Source organism: Pteropus alecto, unplaced genomic scaffold (genome assembly GCF_000325575.1).
Source record: "Pteropus alecto unplaced genomic scaffold, ASM32557v1 scaffold3, whole genome shotgun sequence".
Classification (NCBI taxonomy): Eukaryota; Metazoa; Chordata; class Mammalia; order Chiroptera; family Pteropodidae; genus Pteropus; species Pteropus alecto.
In genome coordinates, this window is record NW_006442484.1 from 35,030,740 (window position 1) to 35,047,179 (window position 16,440).

Genomic DNA, 16,440 nt, shown 5'->3' on the forward strand with positions numbered 1-16,440 from the left:
ATGTAATGAGTATAATATAATGGCTACTCCATATATATATTATTTAACTATATTGTATTTAAAATGAAAAGATAAATTTCTTAATCCTGAAATTTAATTCTATGTATTTAGTGCTTTTTCTAAATAACAAATATCAATTAATGATATATTAGGTATTATGTAATGCACAAATAAAATCATGTGTAAGGACCATGTATTTCCTTTCATAAAATTAAACAATTTAGCATGCTATATATTCCTCGATTTAATTAAATTGCATCTTAAAGAAGTTATTTGTGTAATTGCCACCTGTCTTGGGCACAGACTTCAATAGTTAAGACTATGGATGGCATTTGTCAAGCAATAAATGATTTAATAGACAGTTTTCCAGGTGGAATTGAAACTTCTCATTCAAGTTATGATAGGTATTATCAATATAACTCATATTGTTTATTAATTATAGATTTTATTTAAAAGGTATTTTCTTATTTTAAATTTTGTTCCAGTGTGTTAATAGTCTATAATTTTTATTTCCATTGGTGGCGGGGAGGGCATGACTTGTTTACTCTTTTAGGCTCTGAAAGACTTAGGAAGATTTATTATATTTTTCTCACTGGGCTAATAGTGTATGGGTATTCTTTTATTCCCTTCTTGAGAATTTATGCATTATAGTGAAATTGTAAAGCATTAGTAATTAAAAACATTTTCAATGTGTGCAAAGCTCCTAGCTTGAAAAATAAATGCAAAATTATAATACTCATGAAATTTAACCTACTAACAAGGTAAATAAATACTTCGTATCTATAAATTAAAAGGTTAGATTCTATAAAAGGAAAATATTTATCATATAATATCCCACTGCATATGCTTTTGAGTTTACAAATTTATATTTGAAAGTGTATTTATAGATTAAAAACTTTGGAATTTATAGTCATTTTATAGGCAGTTTTAAATTGTTAAATCATATTTGTTCTTATTATAGAACATTCGTTCTATTTGATATTTTTAGTAGAGTACTGCAGATTATTTTAATATTTAATTTTTATGATTAAATGTATACTGCATATAATGAGTTTTGTGTTTTGTGGCACCCTTGTCTTACAGAAAAATTAAGTACTTATAAACCTTCTAAATAGCTGTGCTGAGGTCTTAATTTCAGAAAACAACATATTTAATGTAGTCACTAAAGTCTGGCTATGGACTTTCTAAGGTACTCCTAAAAGTTTTAATTTTTTTCATTTTGAACTTCTTGGAAAAATATTCTCAAACATTAAACTTGCAAAAGTGCTATTTGGCCTGAAAAAGATCTTAGCCTCACCTATATTTGCTAAAGCTCTTTTGTTTCTCTTGGCTATTGTCACTTTGATCTTTGGCCCTCATTTCATAAATGCAGGAACATAAAACAACTTACTAGAGCAGATAAAAATTGTATTCTACCTATAAACAGATTTCCATAAAAAGCAACTCAAATAAATTAGAAACAAGAAGAACGCTTTGTAAGATTTACTTTAAAGTCACTGCTTGGTGTTCACTGATGCCCTGTCATAAAAAATGATATTTACTCTTAGTTTACATTTGGTTTTCAGACTTCGCCTTTTACTCTAAGCATTTCTTTTTGTTAATGATCACTTTTGTTTTGCGTGCATTCATTTCAATCACAGACATCTCACATCAGAAATTCACCTATGGCTCTTCAGCGATCCCAAATTTTAGTACCTTTATTCTTGTTTTCTTTACTCTGCCAAATCTAAATTCTTTGATGGGAAATTAAAATGAAGGATTATCAGGCCAAGTACAGAATGTGAAAGGTACAGAACAACTAGAATAAAGATGAAGACTAAGGTCATTATATTGTAAGGAGAAACATGATTATGTTTCTTTTGAAATTAGCATATTTTAGTATTACTTATTTGTGCACAAAATTAAGATAATTTAGCATAAAATATTTAAATCTATTTGCAAATGTTAATTAAATTATGATTAAAGTATATTCATTTGAGCACATGCTTTATTCTCCCTGAAGATTTCAAGATTGCTGATACTGAAGAAGCTTCTTTTAAAGATATTGAATAGAGAAACTAGAGTATTCTGCTTATTTATGACAAATTAGAAGAATACACAAGAAAAAAAGTTATTTCTAAAGGGCAAATGACATGTTTAATTATTTTAAAGTTTATTTAACCTGTATTTATTGATGGATTCCTGTATGTGAAATATTGTGCTAGCATACAATTTAGCAAAATTTTCCAATTGTGATTTACCTTATTTTACTTTGTGACGCTCGCAGGTTGATCTACATTTTATGAAAAAAATCCCTCCAGGTGCTGAAGCTTCAAACATCTTAGTCGGGGAATTAGAGTTCTTGGATCGAACTGTAGTTGCATTTGTCAGGTTGTCTCCAGCTGTATTGCTTCAAGGACTGGCTGAAGTCCCAATCCCAACCAGGTAAAAAGTGTAAAAGAATCTTTTGTGTTTTTCTTAAACATTCTTTTTTTGTGTGGAAAAAAAATGAGTAAATATAATTTCCTCCGAGAGTTTTTTCTAGAAGCTAATGTTTAATCCACAAAACTGTTGTTTCTTCTTATTTGTGGAAGAAGGGAGAAGTACTTTAAAAATTATTCTGTTCTTTCCTCCTTCCATTCAAACTTTATATTTTCTTTTAGGCATCCTCTTCATCTCTGAATACCCTGGTCTATATCATCATATAAACACTTTCTTATAATTTTGGTAAAAAGTGATAGTTTTAGGCTTTCCTCAAAGATTATATTAAATTGTGAGCTAAAGAGAGAATCCTGTATATGAATGTGATCAAACTCAAAAAGATCAAAATTTTCAAGGCTTGGCTTACTCTTGAATAAGAAGGCCTTCAAAGTTCATGTAAGTGCCATCATTAGGATAGCCCCTCGTACCTAGTGTACACTATGTTTGAATCTCAGGCACAGTGTGTCTCCCATACATAGAGTCTAAAAAATCATTGGTAGAAGCATCATGGTACTGTGGTTGAATCCGAATCAAGAGTACAAACTTAATTTGATTACCTGAACTTGTTTCTCATTTAACTTTGAATAAAGACTAACAACTAAGGCATGATGCAAACCGAATTATGTTGTTTAGAATTTATTTCTATTTTACAGATGTAAGACTGTCCATGAGCAAAAATGTAAAGAAAAAAAAAATTGACTTCAGCACACACGGTCCCTAGTAATTCATCCAGGGGACCTTGTTTTTGTCCCTTCTCCCTCTCATCAAGTGTGATTTCTGTACAAAGATAGCCTTTCACTGTGATCCTGTTCCCATAGCAAAACACATCTCTCTGAGATCCCATCTTCCACATGATTGGTGCCCTTTGTTTGATGCTCTTTTTCAGATGCTGATAGTATGATTCCTCTTGTACATATTAAATGCCTCAGCCAAGCTGAAATGATGTAAAGTTCAGGTGCTGTGGCATCTGGGTTTGTAGAATATGTTTCCTTCATGAGCCTTAACTCAAAACAGTGGGTTACATCACTCTATGCTTTGATTATGCATAAGATATATCCCAAATATGGAATAGTTTAGTCAAGAGAGGCCTCATTTTTATAAGAACTCAGCTAACTGGAATGGGATTCAGTGTTGCAGTACCTATCCCTGAATCTGGTTTGAGGCAGGAACTTGGTTACTTTTCAGCTGACAGAAAGAAGTTCATCCTTTTGGAGTGCTAATGAGACTTCTGTTATATACCAACTTTCATTTTAAAAAGAGAAGGAAGAACTGAGCACATTAAAGTGGCATCTGACTGTATGATTAAGGCTGTGTTTTTCTATACACAACCTGTAACCTATACAGAGGTTCTAAAAATTTGGGATTCAGATTTAAGATGTCAAACTTACTAATTGTGGAAGTAGATTAAAATTCCCTTTCAGTCTTTCAAGCAGTGTATTCTTGTTCCACCATTTAAGAAGGTGTCTGATGAATTCTGAGTAAATGATGGCTATTTATGACCATGATAGTTCCTGTATTTCAAAGGAAAGAAAAGAAAAATTCTCAGGAGTAAAGCTATAATGGGGTTATACACCCTCACTTTGAAAACTGTCAAGGTTTAGGTGACCTCATTTCATACTGACATAGCAGAATATGTGTAAAGAACAATGGAGGAAAAATTAGGGGCATGGTTGAGCCACAGTATTGAGAGAGATTAAAAAGACTTGACTAGTTAGGAAAGGCAAAAAAATGGAAGATTAGTTAGACAAATAGAATAAAGGAAGCCATTCAAGGTTCCTAATTGTACTTAGGAGGACAAAAAGGCACACCATGAATATAACAACACATAATATAAATGTCAAAAAATAATCTTTTAAGACTTTGTAAATAGTTCATGGAATGGAAACCTGAAAAATAACAAGATATACATAGGTTAGGAAATTTCCTAAAAGTATTATAGTTGATAAAGCATCTGCCACCTTATTAAATTACTCCTGTTCTAAATCATAGTGGACATTTCTATGTAGTAGAAATTGACTTGGATTCAGTTACAACTGACACAAAAACTTAATATCAGACCCTTTAAGACTGCGTAATATATGCTTCATGTAAAAACATGTACAATCTCTAAAGTATATAACTAAACGAAGGGTAAAATTATAGTACTTTTTTTGGTATGTCTTACAAAACTACTAGTCTTCATACTTAAGAGTATAAACCATTTAACAAATTAATACGGTAGAATTGTATTGCAAAATGTAGGGCATTTTCAAATTTTCACTATTTCCCTGCATCATTGACCTTTTAAAGAGATAGGACAATTACTGGTCCTGAAAAGTTAGAGACATATTGATTTCTTCAAAACCTCCAGTTGTGATGATGAGTTTGCCAGACTTTCATCCTAATTTAGATGGAATATCACAGTGCAGCTGGTATTTTTATTCCTCCAATATTGGAATTAATAGATCATTAACTCTCCATTTTTTTCTGCCTAACTGGTCTTTGATTTCTGATATCTTTTTTTCTATTTAATGTAAATTTTACATACACTTATTGTTTTTTGACCATATATTTTCTTTGTTTATACAACTGTATTACCTTTCCCTGCTTCTACATAGTTCTACAATCTGCACATTAGTGAGTTTTATTCCTTACAATTCAAAATGGTTTAATCAAATTTTAATTTTCTCATCTTACTCCTCTAAGAATGATAGAATCCTTAAAATTCTCACTAACAACTGTATAGCCTCTACAGGTAACAAAATGAGGGAGACACTGAGGTCAAAATAGCCACAGATTCCTATTGCTTAAGAATCTTAAGCGTAAGAGTCGATCATTATGAAATGTTTCAAAATAATAATAAACTATGAAAAAATATGGAAATATTTTACAACAAAATCTCCATCTTGAGTAATTCCTTTGAGATGAGTGATTCTGTACTACTAAAATTACTTTTATATATCTACCATGAAACATTCGTGTTTTATTTTCTTAATTACAGATTTTTGTTCATTCTTCTGGGACCCCTGGGAAAGGGTCAACAGTACCATGAGATTGGCAGATCAATTGCAACTCTAATGACAGATGAGGTATTTATTCAAGTTCATTGGGAACATTTTTCCCCACTAGGTACACCTGACTTTTGGGGTTCCTGTATTCATGACAATTAACTGTGAATCAGATGTCTTTGTACCGAATCTCCCTTCTTCTATGTTTCCACTAGAAAATTTCCTTTGGAAAAGTTTGTTCGAAAGGGGTAATAAATTCACATGCATGAATATAATGCTTTAAAACCTCATATTCTAAAAAAAAAATTTTTATTTAGTGACATTTATATTTATTAATATTCCTCTTGTATATACTGCCAAAGTGAGCACCATTATTAATATTATTGCAAATCTCATTTAGGGCAAAAATAATTAAAAAATATTTTTTAAACAACTTTATTGAGATATAAGTCACACAATTCACCCATTTGAAGAGTACAGTTCATTGGCTTTTAGTATGTTCAGAGTTGCATGCAACCACAGAAAGTGGGCAAAATAATTTTAAAGTATCAAGGTAAAACAGTGGCAGCTTATCTGAATAGTAGACATGATACTAAAAGCCATGCAACATCTATCAACTGTCTTTATAATGACCTGTATGTAATTCTTAATCTGGGAGTCTTTGAACCATTAGAGGAACTGTACATAGATTTCAAGGGCCCGTGATCTCTTTGATATAGCACAGAAATTTTTCCGTGTAAAAAATTTGTATGTAGATTTTTTTGGATTGATTAAAAGCTTTCATCAGTTTCTCAAAGAGGTGCGTATCTTTCAAAAAATGTAAGATCATAAAAATAAGAACATAAAAAGTAGTATTATATATATAACTATAATAATTTTCTTGTATTCCCCAACACCTTATAGAAATCTATTTTTATTTACTTTATTATTTTACTTTATTATTTTACTTTATTATTAAAGAAGAGCAGATGCAAAAGATCACAGAAATGGCATAAATGAAAATCTCAGTAGTAAATAATAAATGGGTTTATACATTTTTAGACTCTCATCTGAATAATTAGATATATTTGCTAAAATACATGGCTTCAGATACTTTAAAGTCTATAAAAAGAATGAATTAATATTGTATATAACTTTTCCTAGGCTTATGAAATCTGAAAATTTGAACTCGTGTTTAGCATTTGATAGAAATTATTATATCTGTTTTATGGTTTTATATTAACTAGTTATTGATATTTATACATAGGAAACTAAAAGCTAGAGAAAAAATTTTTTTCATCAGTTTCAGAAAATACCAACTTAATGTGTGTAGTGTATTAGTTTCCTACAGCTGCCATAAAAAATTACACAAACTGGGTGATTAAAACAAGAGTAATGTATTTTCTCACATTTTATGGAGCTAGGAGTCTAAAGTCAAGGTGTGAGCATGGCACATTCTCTCTGAAGGCCCTAGGGAGAGCCTTTCCTTGTTTCTCTAGCTTCTGGTAGCTCATGGCGTTCCTTGGCTTGTGGCAACAAAATTCTAATCTTTGTCTCCATCTTCACATTGCCTTCTCCCTTGTATCTCTGCGTATCGTCTACTTTTGTGTGTCTTATAAAGATACCCAATATTGAATTTAAGGCCCTCCCTAATCCAAGATGACCTCATCTTGAGATTCTTACCTTAATTATATCTGTAAAGATCCTTATTTCAAATAAGGTCACATTGTGAGGTTTAGATGGACATATATTTTGATAGGACACTATTCCATCCCCTGCAGTGAGTAACATTTTATTGAAGAAATTTGGGAGAAGACAGGAGAGAGAAAAAAAGAGCTTCATGAGGCCTACAAACCTAACTCTTTATGAGATGACACTCACAGTATATTTGCTTTTAGTGTTTTTATATTGGTTAATATTTTGTAATTTTTACAGTATTGCAAAATAAATTACACTGATTTCTATTTCACAGTTTAAGTATTGTCACTTTCATGTGCACATATGTTTCATATTATATTGTGTTTCCACGTTTAAGACATCAAGACATTACATTAAGATATCTTTGGGCATGGAACATGTTCTATGGTGGGAGGAACATGTTGTGTCCTGGGAGGTACATACGTACATATTCAAGGTATCTCTCTTCCTAAACCTTCCCTTCCCCAATTAGAAGTCAAGAATTTTCTCAACAGAAAGATGTCAATTCCAAAGTTTTTTTTTTTTTAACCAATCAAGTACACATAGAGCAACAGAGAAACATCCTTTTTAAAAAAAAATATTTTTATTTTTTTATTTTAGCTTTAGAATGAGAGCAGAGAAGGGACTTCTGTATATTTCCTTGAGTCGCCTAATGAAGGCTTTAACTTGAATCATTTAGACTTGAAATTTTAGAGCTTAGCTTTAGGAACAGGATATTCAGATATATGAGGAAAGAGCATTTCAAAGAAAAAGATAAGGGCAAATGCTTTGAGGAATATCCAAATGCCAGGAATATCTTGGACATAGTAAGTCGGATAACATGGCTAGGCAGAAGGGAGAAAGGGAGAGAGTGATAGGCAATGAGGCCAGAGAAATGACATGATTTATCCTGCATTTTAAAAAGATCACAGAAATGCTGGGTTCAGCACTTGTAGAGGAACAAGAGCAAAAGCAAGGAGACCACTTAAGTTGCCATTGCAACAATCAAGGTAAGCAATGGTGGTGAGAGAAATCAATGCAATTCCATTCAAAATCCCAACAGGATTTATCAAGGAACTTGATAAACTTATTCTAAAAAATATGTGGAAGAACAAAGGTCCAAAATACTAAAAGGAAATAGGATAAAAAAATAAAAACATTTTTGCTTTTTTTTTTTTTTTTTTTTTCCTAAGTCACTGATGCTTTTTCTCAGTCTCCTTTTCTGGATCCTTCCTTCTTCCCACCCACTGCAATGATGAGAACTTTGCTACTTAGTTATCCACTCAGGCCCCTACATTATCAGTTTCTTCTCCTTACTATATCATTCTTCTCTCCTTACAAAGATGACCTAAATCTCCTATCTTTTAAAAAGAAGAGAAAGGGAGGGAGGGAGGGAGGAAGGAAGGAAAGGCAATTCCTAGTTGTGTGATCTTGGGCAAGTTCACCTCAACTCTCTTTGCCTCAGTTTCCTCATCTTCAAACCAAGAATGGTAATACTACATATTTCATGTTGTTTTTGTGATAAATGTATATTTATTGACTACTATATATTGAAGATAAAGTGGTAGAAATTAAAGACATGTCACTGGCCTCATGGAACAATCTTGAAGTCATCCTTGACTCCTCTATTTCTTTCATACCCCAATCCAATCTATCAGTAAATCTTCCTATCTTCTCTCACAATAATTCCAGAATCCTACTACATCTCACTTTCTGAACTGTTATTACCTGACTTTCACTCATCACTTGGTCCATGCCACCATTATTACACATTATTGTAATAGACTCCTAGTTGTTCTCTCTGCCCTTGCACTGTTCATTCTGTTCTCAACATTACAGCTAGAGCAATCACTCTTCTGCTCAAGACGTTCTAATGGCTTCCCATCTTATTCAGGATAAAAGTCAAGAGTTCTTACAATGATCTACAAAGTCCTACAGGGTGCCTTTCTATCTCTTCTATCTTACCTCTCAGACCTTATCTCCTGTTCCTCTCCTTCTAGCTTATTCCTCCCTAAGGAATTGGCCTCCTTGCTTCTTCTCAAATATGGCATTCATTCTCTCACCTGAGAATCTTTGCGCCAGCTATTCCCTCTGCCAGAAAGCTCTTGCTTCTGATAGTTACGTGGCTTGCATCCTTAAATCCTTTAGATTTTTGCTGAAATGTCTACCTATTGAGGGCTTCCTTAATCACCCCATTTAAAATTGCAGCATCCCTCATTCATACCCTAATTCCTCTTTCCTGCTTCATTTTTCTCCATACGCTTTCCACCGTTTAACAAAATACTCATTTGTATTGCTTATTTTCTATTTCTCTCCTCCCACTAAAATGTAAACTCCATGAAGAAATGGATTTTTGTTGATTTTATTCAGTGCTCTATCCCTTATACATAAATAGCTTGATAAATATTTATTGAATGAATGTTCAGGACTCATGTTTTAGCAGGAAAAAGACATTAAACTCATACACAATTATTAATTGTAATCAATAAATACAATGGCAGAGAATGCTATAAAAAAAGGACAAAGTGTTAGGGGGCTATTAACAAGATGTCTAATTTTATTTGAGAGGGGATCAGGGAAACCTATAGAAATCAGGTTGAAATCAGAATGCTTAGCTAGACAAAGAAAGGGAGAACAATTTAATTAAGTTATTGGGGAAATTGGTGATAGGAAGCAAATAGTAAATAAAATTTTTATTTTAAAATAAAAAAATTGTGGTATCTATATCTTTGAGGAGCTTTAAAATAATAGGGAATCAACTATTTTGGATGAATACATACATTCATCTTTCTAAAGCAGGTATAGGATCTGTAATCTCTAGTAGCAATTTTTTAATTAAATGAGATCAAATCAGGAAAGATTTCAAGAGAGTTGCTGTTGGCAGAGAAAGAATAGAGTGGGTAAACTCTCAGTGTGATTAAGAACATTTGCAGTTCTTAAATGTCTAAATTAGGTCTCATGGCCTTGTAAGAGATCTTTAGAATAGGATAGATATTCTGAGCCATGAACTCAGTGGTTTATGGCAGGAAAATCTATGTTTCTCAATATTTAAAAATTCTTTCTCAAAATACAACTAAACCATTAATATATCTTTGATATCTTCATATTATCTTAAGCAAAGACTGTTATTTATCACACCAATGATTATTTGTGAAATGTTCTTCATTGGAAGGTAAAGAAAAAGCCTTTGAAAATAATCATTATCATTTCTTCAGCAGTTTAGATTGAGTATCAAACCAGAAACTAAAACAAATAGAATATTTGAAAGAACAAATTTTTTCTAAATTTTGGGATATTTTATTACTGTAATATAGATTAGCATAAAGAATAATGCAATACTCCCAAACCTCAAGTATTTGTCTGTTCCATTTCATATTATATGAAATATTTTAAAAATCAAAAGTATATTATCATATTTAGTGTAAATTAATTTTTCATACTTATTTTTATTTTTACTTTGCCCACTTACTATATTAAGTTTACCATTCCATGTGTATGTTAGGAGAAATGAGGTATGCTGCAGGAATAACCAACTAAAATCTCAGTGGTTTATAACAATAAGGGTTTATTTCTATTATGCTGGGTGTCCATTACAAGCTGACAGAGAGGCTCTGATAAGTAGTCACTTAGGGACTCAGGTCCATAGAAGCTCGATCTCCACCTGTGTTCCTAGCCAGTGGCAGACAAATAAACTTTGTGATAAGTCACACACTGGTACTCATAACTTCCATTTGAAAGTGACATATATACACCTAAATATTTTACCAGTCCAAAGTCCATGTGCCGGATGGTTCAAAAGGCCAAAACTCAAAACATCAGAGTTTAGAATAAGGAAAGGTTTATTGATCGAGTAGTCGTCAGCAGAGAAGATGGGAGACCTAATCCTCAAATCCATTTTAAGAAAGTGCAGAGTTCAGGCTTCTTTTAAGTCAAGGGAAAGAAAAATGGGAGGGGCTGTTTTTGTAAAAACTGGTCTCAAGCAGAATTCCTCTAGTGATTACCAAGTCCAAAGCTCTTGGCCTGAAGGCCATGGGAACAACATAGGCTTGAATAACAATGTGTCAGAGAGATGGAGCATTTCACTCTATTACAAACAGAACATACATAATCCCTATGGGGAGGAATGCAATCTTACCCTGTGTCTAGAAGAAAACCTGTGGTGTCTATCAATAGCCTAAAAAAACTGCAACTTTGAATGGAAACATACTTTCTCCACTGTATTGATATGATTTATATCCAGAAAATGCTAATTTATAACATTATTATTTAAAAAATTGAAACAAAAATAATCTTTAAAATTAGGTTATATATGCCAGGGTATAAATATTGCTAACGCATCTAATTTATTCTATAAATTTCATCTTTATTTTAAAAAAGAGCTGCTTTCAGAAAGTTTGATTAATCTACACATGTATAACTTTTGCCAAGCTTGAATCATTAATTCTAGTTTAATGAGCTTCCTTTCACCCTCCTTTCCCTTTCTCTTACTCTTGCTTCCAGAACTTTCAACATTCATTGTAGCATTCTAAGAAAAATAGATATCTGTGTGCATTCAGAGTAAACTAAATTATAACATTTTACATTAAAAACATCTTTAGAGCTGCCTATTAAAATTGTTAGAATCACATGCGAGATAACCGGGAGATGAAAACATTGAGCACATTAAGTGTTTATAATTTTTTAAAATCTCTAAATGGCGTTTGTTTTCCTTCCATAGGTATTTCATGACGTCGCTTACAAAGCTAAAGATCGTAATGACTTGGTATCAGGAATTGATGAATTTCTGGATCAGGTTACTGTTCTCCCTCCTGGAGAATGGGATCCAAGCATTCGAATAGAGCCTCCAAAAAATGTTCCTTCCCAGGTATGTATATTTGAAAATACTCTTATAAATCCCATCATTTTGTTGTCTTTTCTTTTAAATACATGTACTAAAATAATAAAACCAATCAAAAAGATTCAAATGATTTAAATTATAACCTCTGTGATATTGTGATTTATAATAAGAAATATATATTTGGTCTTCACCCTGTATCTGGCACACAGCTCCTAAAACTTTTGAAATTTCCTGTGATGATAGCAACAAAGATACCTTTTGTTATGTTAATGAGGCAGCTTTTGGAGCTCTCCTAAAGACAGGGGCTGATTGCCAATGAGGGCAAACCTGTGATTAGTCCCATCCTCTCAACTCTGGGGACTGGGAGAGGGCCTGGAAATTGAGTTCAATCGCCAATGGCCAACGGTTTAATCCAGAGGTCCCCAACCCCCAGGCCATGGACTAGTAGTGGGTGAGTGAGTGAGCCAAGTGTCATCTGTATTTGCAGCTGCTCCCCAGTGCTAGAGTCACTGCCTCAGCTTCACTTCAGATCATCAGGCATTAGGTTCTCCTAGGAACACCGGTCCCTGGTGCCAAAAAGTTTGGGGACCGCTGGTTTAATCAGTCATACCTATGTAATAAAGCCTCCATAAAACCCCAAAAGTACAGGGTTCGGAGAGCTTTCAGGTTTGTAAACACAAGGAGATTGGGGAGGGACATGCACTGGAGAGGACATGGAAGCTCCTTGCTCTTTTTTCATACCTTGCCCTACACATCTCTTCCTTCTGGCTGTTCCTAAGTTATATCCTTTTATAATTAACTGGTGATCCACTAAGTAAAATGTTTCTCTGAGTTCTGTAAATTGCTCTTGCAAATTAGTTGAAACTCAAGGAAAAGGTCTTGAGAATCTCTGAATCCCATCAGTCAGAAGCTTAGGTGACAACCTGAAATTGCAACTGGTGTCTGAAGTAGGGGTGGGGTGGGGCAATCTTGCACACGACTGAGGCCTTGGCCAGTCGCATCTGATGCTATTACCAGGTAGATAGTATCAGAATTGAGTTGAATTGTAGGACACTCAGCTGATGTCTGGAGCATTGCCTGTTGGTGTGGGGAGCCCATCTTTCCCCACACACTGGAATTGGTACCAGAACCTATTTAACCTATAAGAAGACAGGGGCATGAAGTTAGAAAATCTTCCTTGGTCCTTTCCCTCATACCTCACTGAGAAATCTGGTATATTAATAATGTGCTACTAAATCGAACAGTTCCATATGCTTGGAAAGACTTTAGACCCACCTTAAAACATATTATAATCAAAGAAAATTAAATTTTTAATAAAGGTGTAAAATACGGCTTGAGAAAAAGCCCATTACTATCTTTCTACAGTCTGATACATCACTTTGAAATTAGCAAGTATTAGGAGAATTCAAAAGTATGGCTTAGTCATTATATAGAAAATTCCCTATTACTGCTAATCATATTTATGACTAGAAAGAATTTTTTGTTATAATTCTTATCTTTGTATTACCTTTGTGTGGGTGTATGGTATTAAAATTGTAAAAATTCTGCCTTTAAAAATCAAATGTGCATTTTACTCATTATATAATCCAGAAAGAGAGAAATAAAGACTGTTGATATTGTTTGGGGTCATTTTCCTATTACAGGTGTGACTTTGTTAAGATTAGTGGTCAAATATTTGTTAAGCCCACTCCTCCTAGTGCTAACCTCTATCTCTATGGAATCTGCCTCCTATAACCCTCCCTGTTTTCATCTACTCCACCTTGCCTTTGGCTCTTGTCCCTGTGGAGTCTAGCCTGGTCTGACTTTCCTGCACTAATTGAAGTAACAGATGGCCTAATCAACCCACCCAGACATAGAAATTTTTCTGGTTAGCTGGAGGTGGGCGAATGAGCAGGTATACCACTTAAATATGAGTGTTTAAAAAGATTATCTTAATCCGACTATAAATTTAAGGACAATAAACTGCCATCTCATTTCTATATTTTCATTCTGAAGTCATTTCATAATTATTAAAGATAATTTGCTTACTTTTTCTCAGCAATTACAATTTTGTGATTCTATCATTGCAACCACATAGTTTCAGTTGATCTACTACTAAAAGGAAGGAATTTGCTTAAAGAGTAATTTTAAGGGTTATATTTTAGTATTTGTATACATGCATGGGATTTCTGTGTTTTTAAAATTATTTTTATGAGACACCAGCAGAATTTATTGGATTCTTGGGATTGAGAGGCGGTAGTAGAAAAACATTGAATTAAGAATCAAGACACCTATGTTCTGCTGTTACATATTTATATGACCTTGCCCTAACGTTCTACATGAGCATGTCCAATAGAACTTTCTTCAATAATAGAAGTGTTCTGTATTTATGCTATCTAATAAATGAAGCCACTATTGAGCACTAGAAATGTGCCTACTGCAACCGAGGAACTGAATTTTAAATTTTAATTAACTTAAATTTAAATAATCACATATAGTTAGTGGCTATCATGTTAGGCAGCAGTTTTACATAATGAGTTTGACTTAGAGATATGCTTTATGCTTCTTTACAACATTAGTATTTTTAAAATGTGTTTTGTAATTGAATAACAAACTATGACTATGTTTTCTTTTATTAAAGGGAGCATAACTCACTCAAACGTATTAAGTGCTCTGACTTCAGACATACTAATTCAGATAATACTTTCCCCTATGAGATAATTTCCATGGTTTTTATTCTTTTGAAATGTGTAAATAACAGAATTTTAAATACTTTTTCCTTTCAATTAAGAGAAGAATAACAATTCACCTCAAGTGATAATATACCATTAGAACTTTGTCAGTTATTATAATCACTCCCTTGTATATACCCTCAACTTCTTTGCTTTTCTCTCATGCCATTTACTTGCTTGTCAAAACCACAACTCTATGCGAATTCAACTTGTTAGTCTTTACCTGCGTGAATACATCTGAGTGTGGCTGAAGAAAACATATAATTACACTGACTAATCTCACATAATTCTTGACCACATACCTCAAGTGGGCCCTTAATGTTGTAAGTTCATCATACTACCTCAGTCCAATTATTCTCTCTCGATGCCATTTCACACTTGTTTTCTCTCCTCAAACCTTCAGCGATCCTTTCTGACCTTCACTCTCAGATGTTGGCTTGCTTTCTACTTCCCTGAGAGCACTATGAAATGATCAAAAGAGAAATTCTACAGACTCGCCCCACCAAACCTATCTACCTGCCAGCATCTGCACCCACATACTTCTCCTGCCCATGTAATACTGTTGATGAATTATCCAGTCAGCCTTCTACCTGCATGCTAGATCTCATCTCTTCACATTTACTTGAGGCATTACTCCACCTATTCTCCTCTTTCTTTTGCTTTCTGTCATCTGTTCTTTTGTTCTGTATTATATCATTTTATTAGCATACATTAATTTGTAAATCTTAAAAAAAGAACTCTCAATACCGCTACCACTGCCAGCTACTCAACCATTTCTTTGTTCCCTCTACAACCAAATGCCACAGAAAAGTTCTCCGTACTACCTGCCTCTAATTTCTCTCCTCCCATTCTCTCTAAACCTACTCCAGTAAGACTTTTGCCTCCATCTTACATGAAAGACACCAAAGAGTTCTACAATACTAAAATTCCATGGTCAGTTCTCAGTCTGCATTTTATTTAGCCTGTCAGTCAGTAGCATTTGACAGAATTCATAACTAACTCCCTTTTCCTTGATATACTTTCTTTGCTTGGCTCTAAAACACCACACTCTTGGCTTTCCTCAAACCTTACCGGTAACCCCTTCCCAGCCTCCTTTTCTGGTTTCTCCTCTTGTCTCTGATTTCTTTATGTTGAAGTAATGCAGGACTTAGTCCTTAGTTCTCCTCTCTCCTCTATCTATACTTACCTTCTTGGTATTATTTTGTAATTTTATAGCTTTAAATCCTCTTCCAGATTGATTTTTTAGCTCGAACTTGTGAGTTATTTATTCAAATGCCTATCCTGTATCTTCACTTGGAAGTCTTATAGTTATCTAAAACTTAACATGTCCAAAGTTTGAACTGAATTGTAGATTGTCTTATTTCTGTACCTGTATACTCTTTGCATTTATATTAGAAAAGGCACTCTAATGATTCCTGAAGTGTATAAGAAACTGATATTTTCTCAAATTCTATTCCATCTGTACATTTTCATCTTGGTAGGTGCTAACTCTATCTACACTTAGTTACAGTTGATCAAGTCAAAAACATTTATTGTTTTCTCTTATACTTCACTTCCATTCTTCCAGGAAATACTCTTGGCGTTGCCTCCAATATTTGTCTTGAATTATACCATTTTTTGTTATTACTACTGCCAATACCCTATTTCAAGCTACCATCAACTTTCTCCTGGATTCCTGAAATAGCTTCCTAACTGGTCTCCTTGTTTCTACCCTTAGCGCCTAGAATCTGTTCTCAACACAGCAGCCAGAATGATTCCGAGTTAAATCATGCTACTCCTTTCCTTAAAA

The 16,440-nt window shown here is 33.4% G+C and overlaps 1 protein-coding gene across 3 annotated transcripts in view; it reads left to right on the top strand.

The window, feature by feature from the left end:
• Positions 1-16,440, top strand: part of SLC4A10 (solute carrier family 4 member 10) — a 173,648-nt gene that overhangs the window by 87,404 nt on the left and 69,804 nt on the right. For all 3 annotated transcript variants that reach the window (XM_025039563.1, XM_025039564.1, XM_025039565.1), the window contains 3 exons: positions 2,267-2,424; positions 5,441-5,528; positions 11,821-11,967. In XM_025039563.1, the coding sequence (XP_024895331.1) occupies positions 2,267-2,424; positions 5,441-5,528; positions 11,821-11,967 (393 nt within the window). The remainder of the gene's footprint in view (positions 1-2,266; positions 2,425-5,440; positions 5,529-11,820; positions 11,968-16,440) is intronic.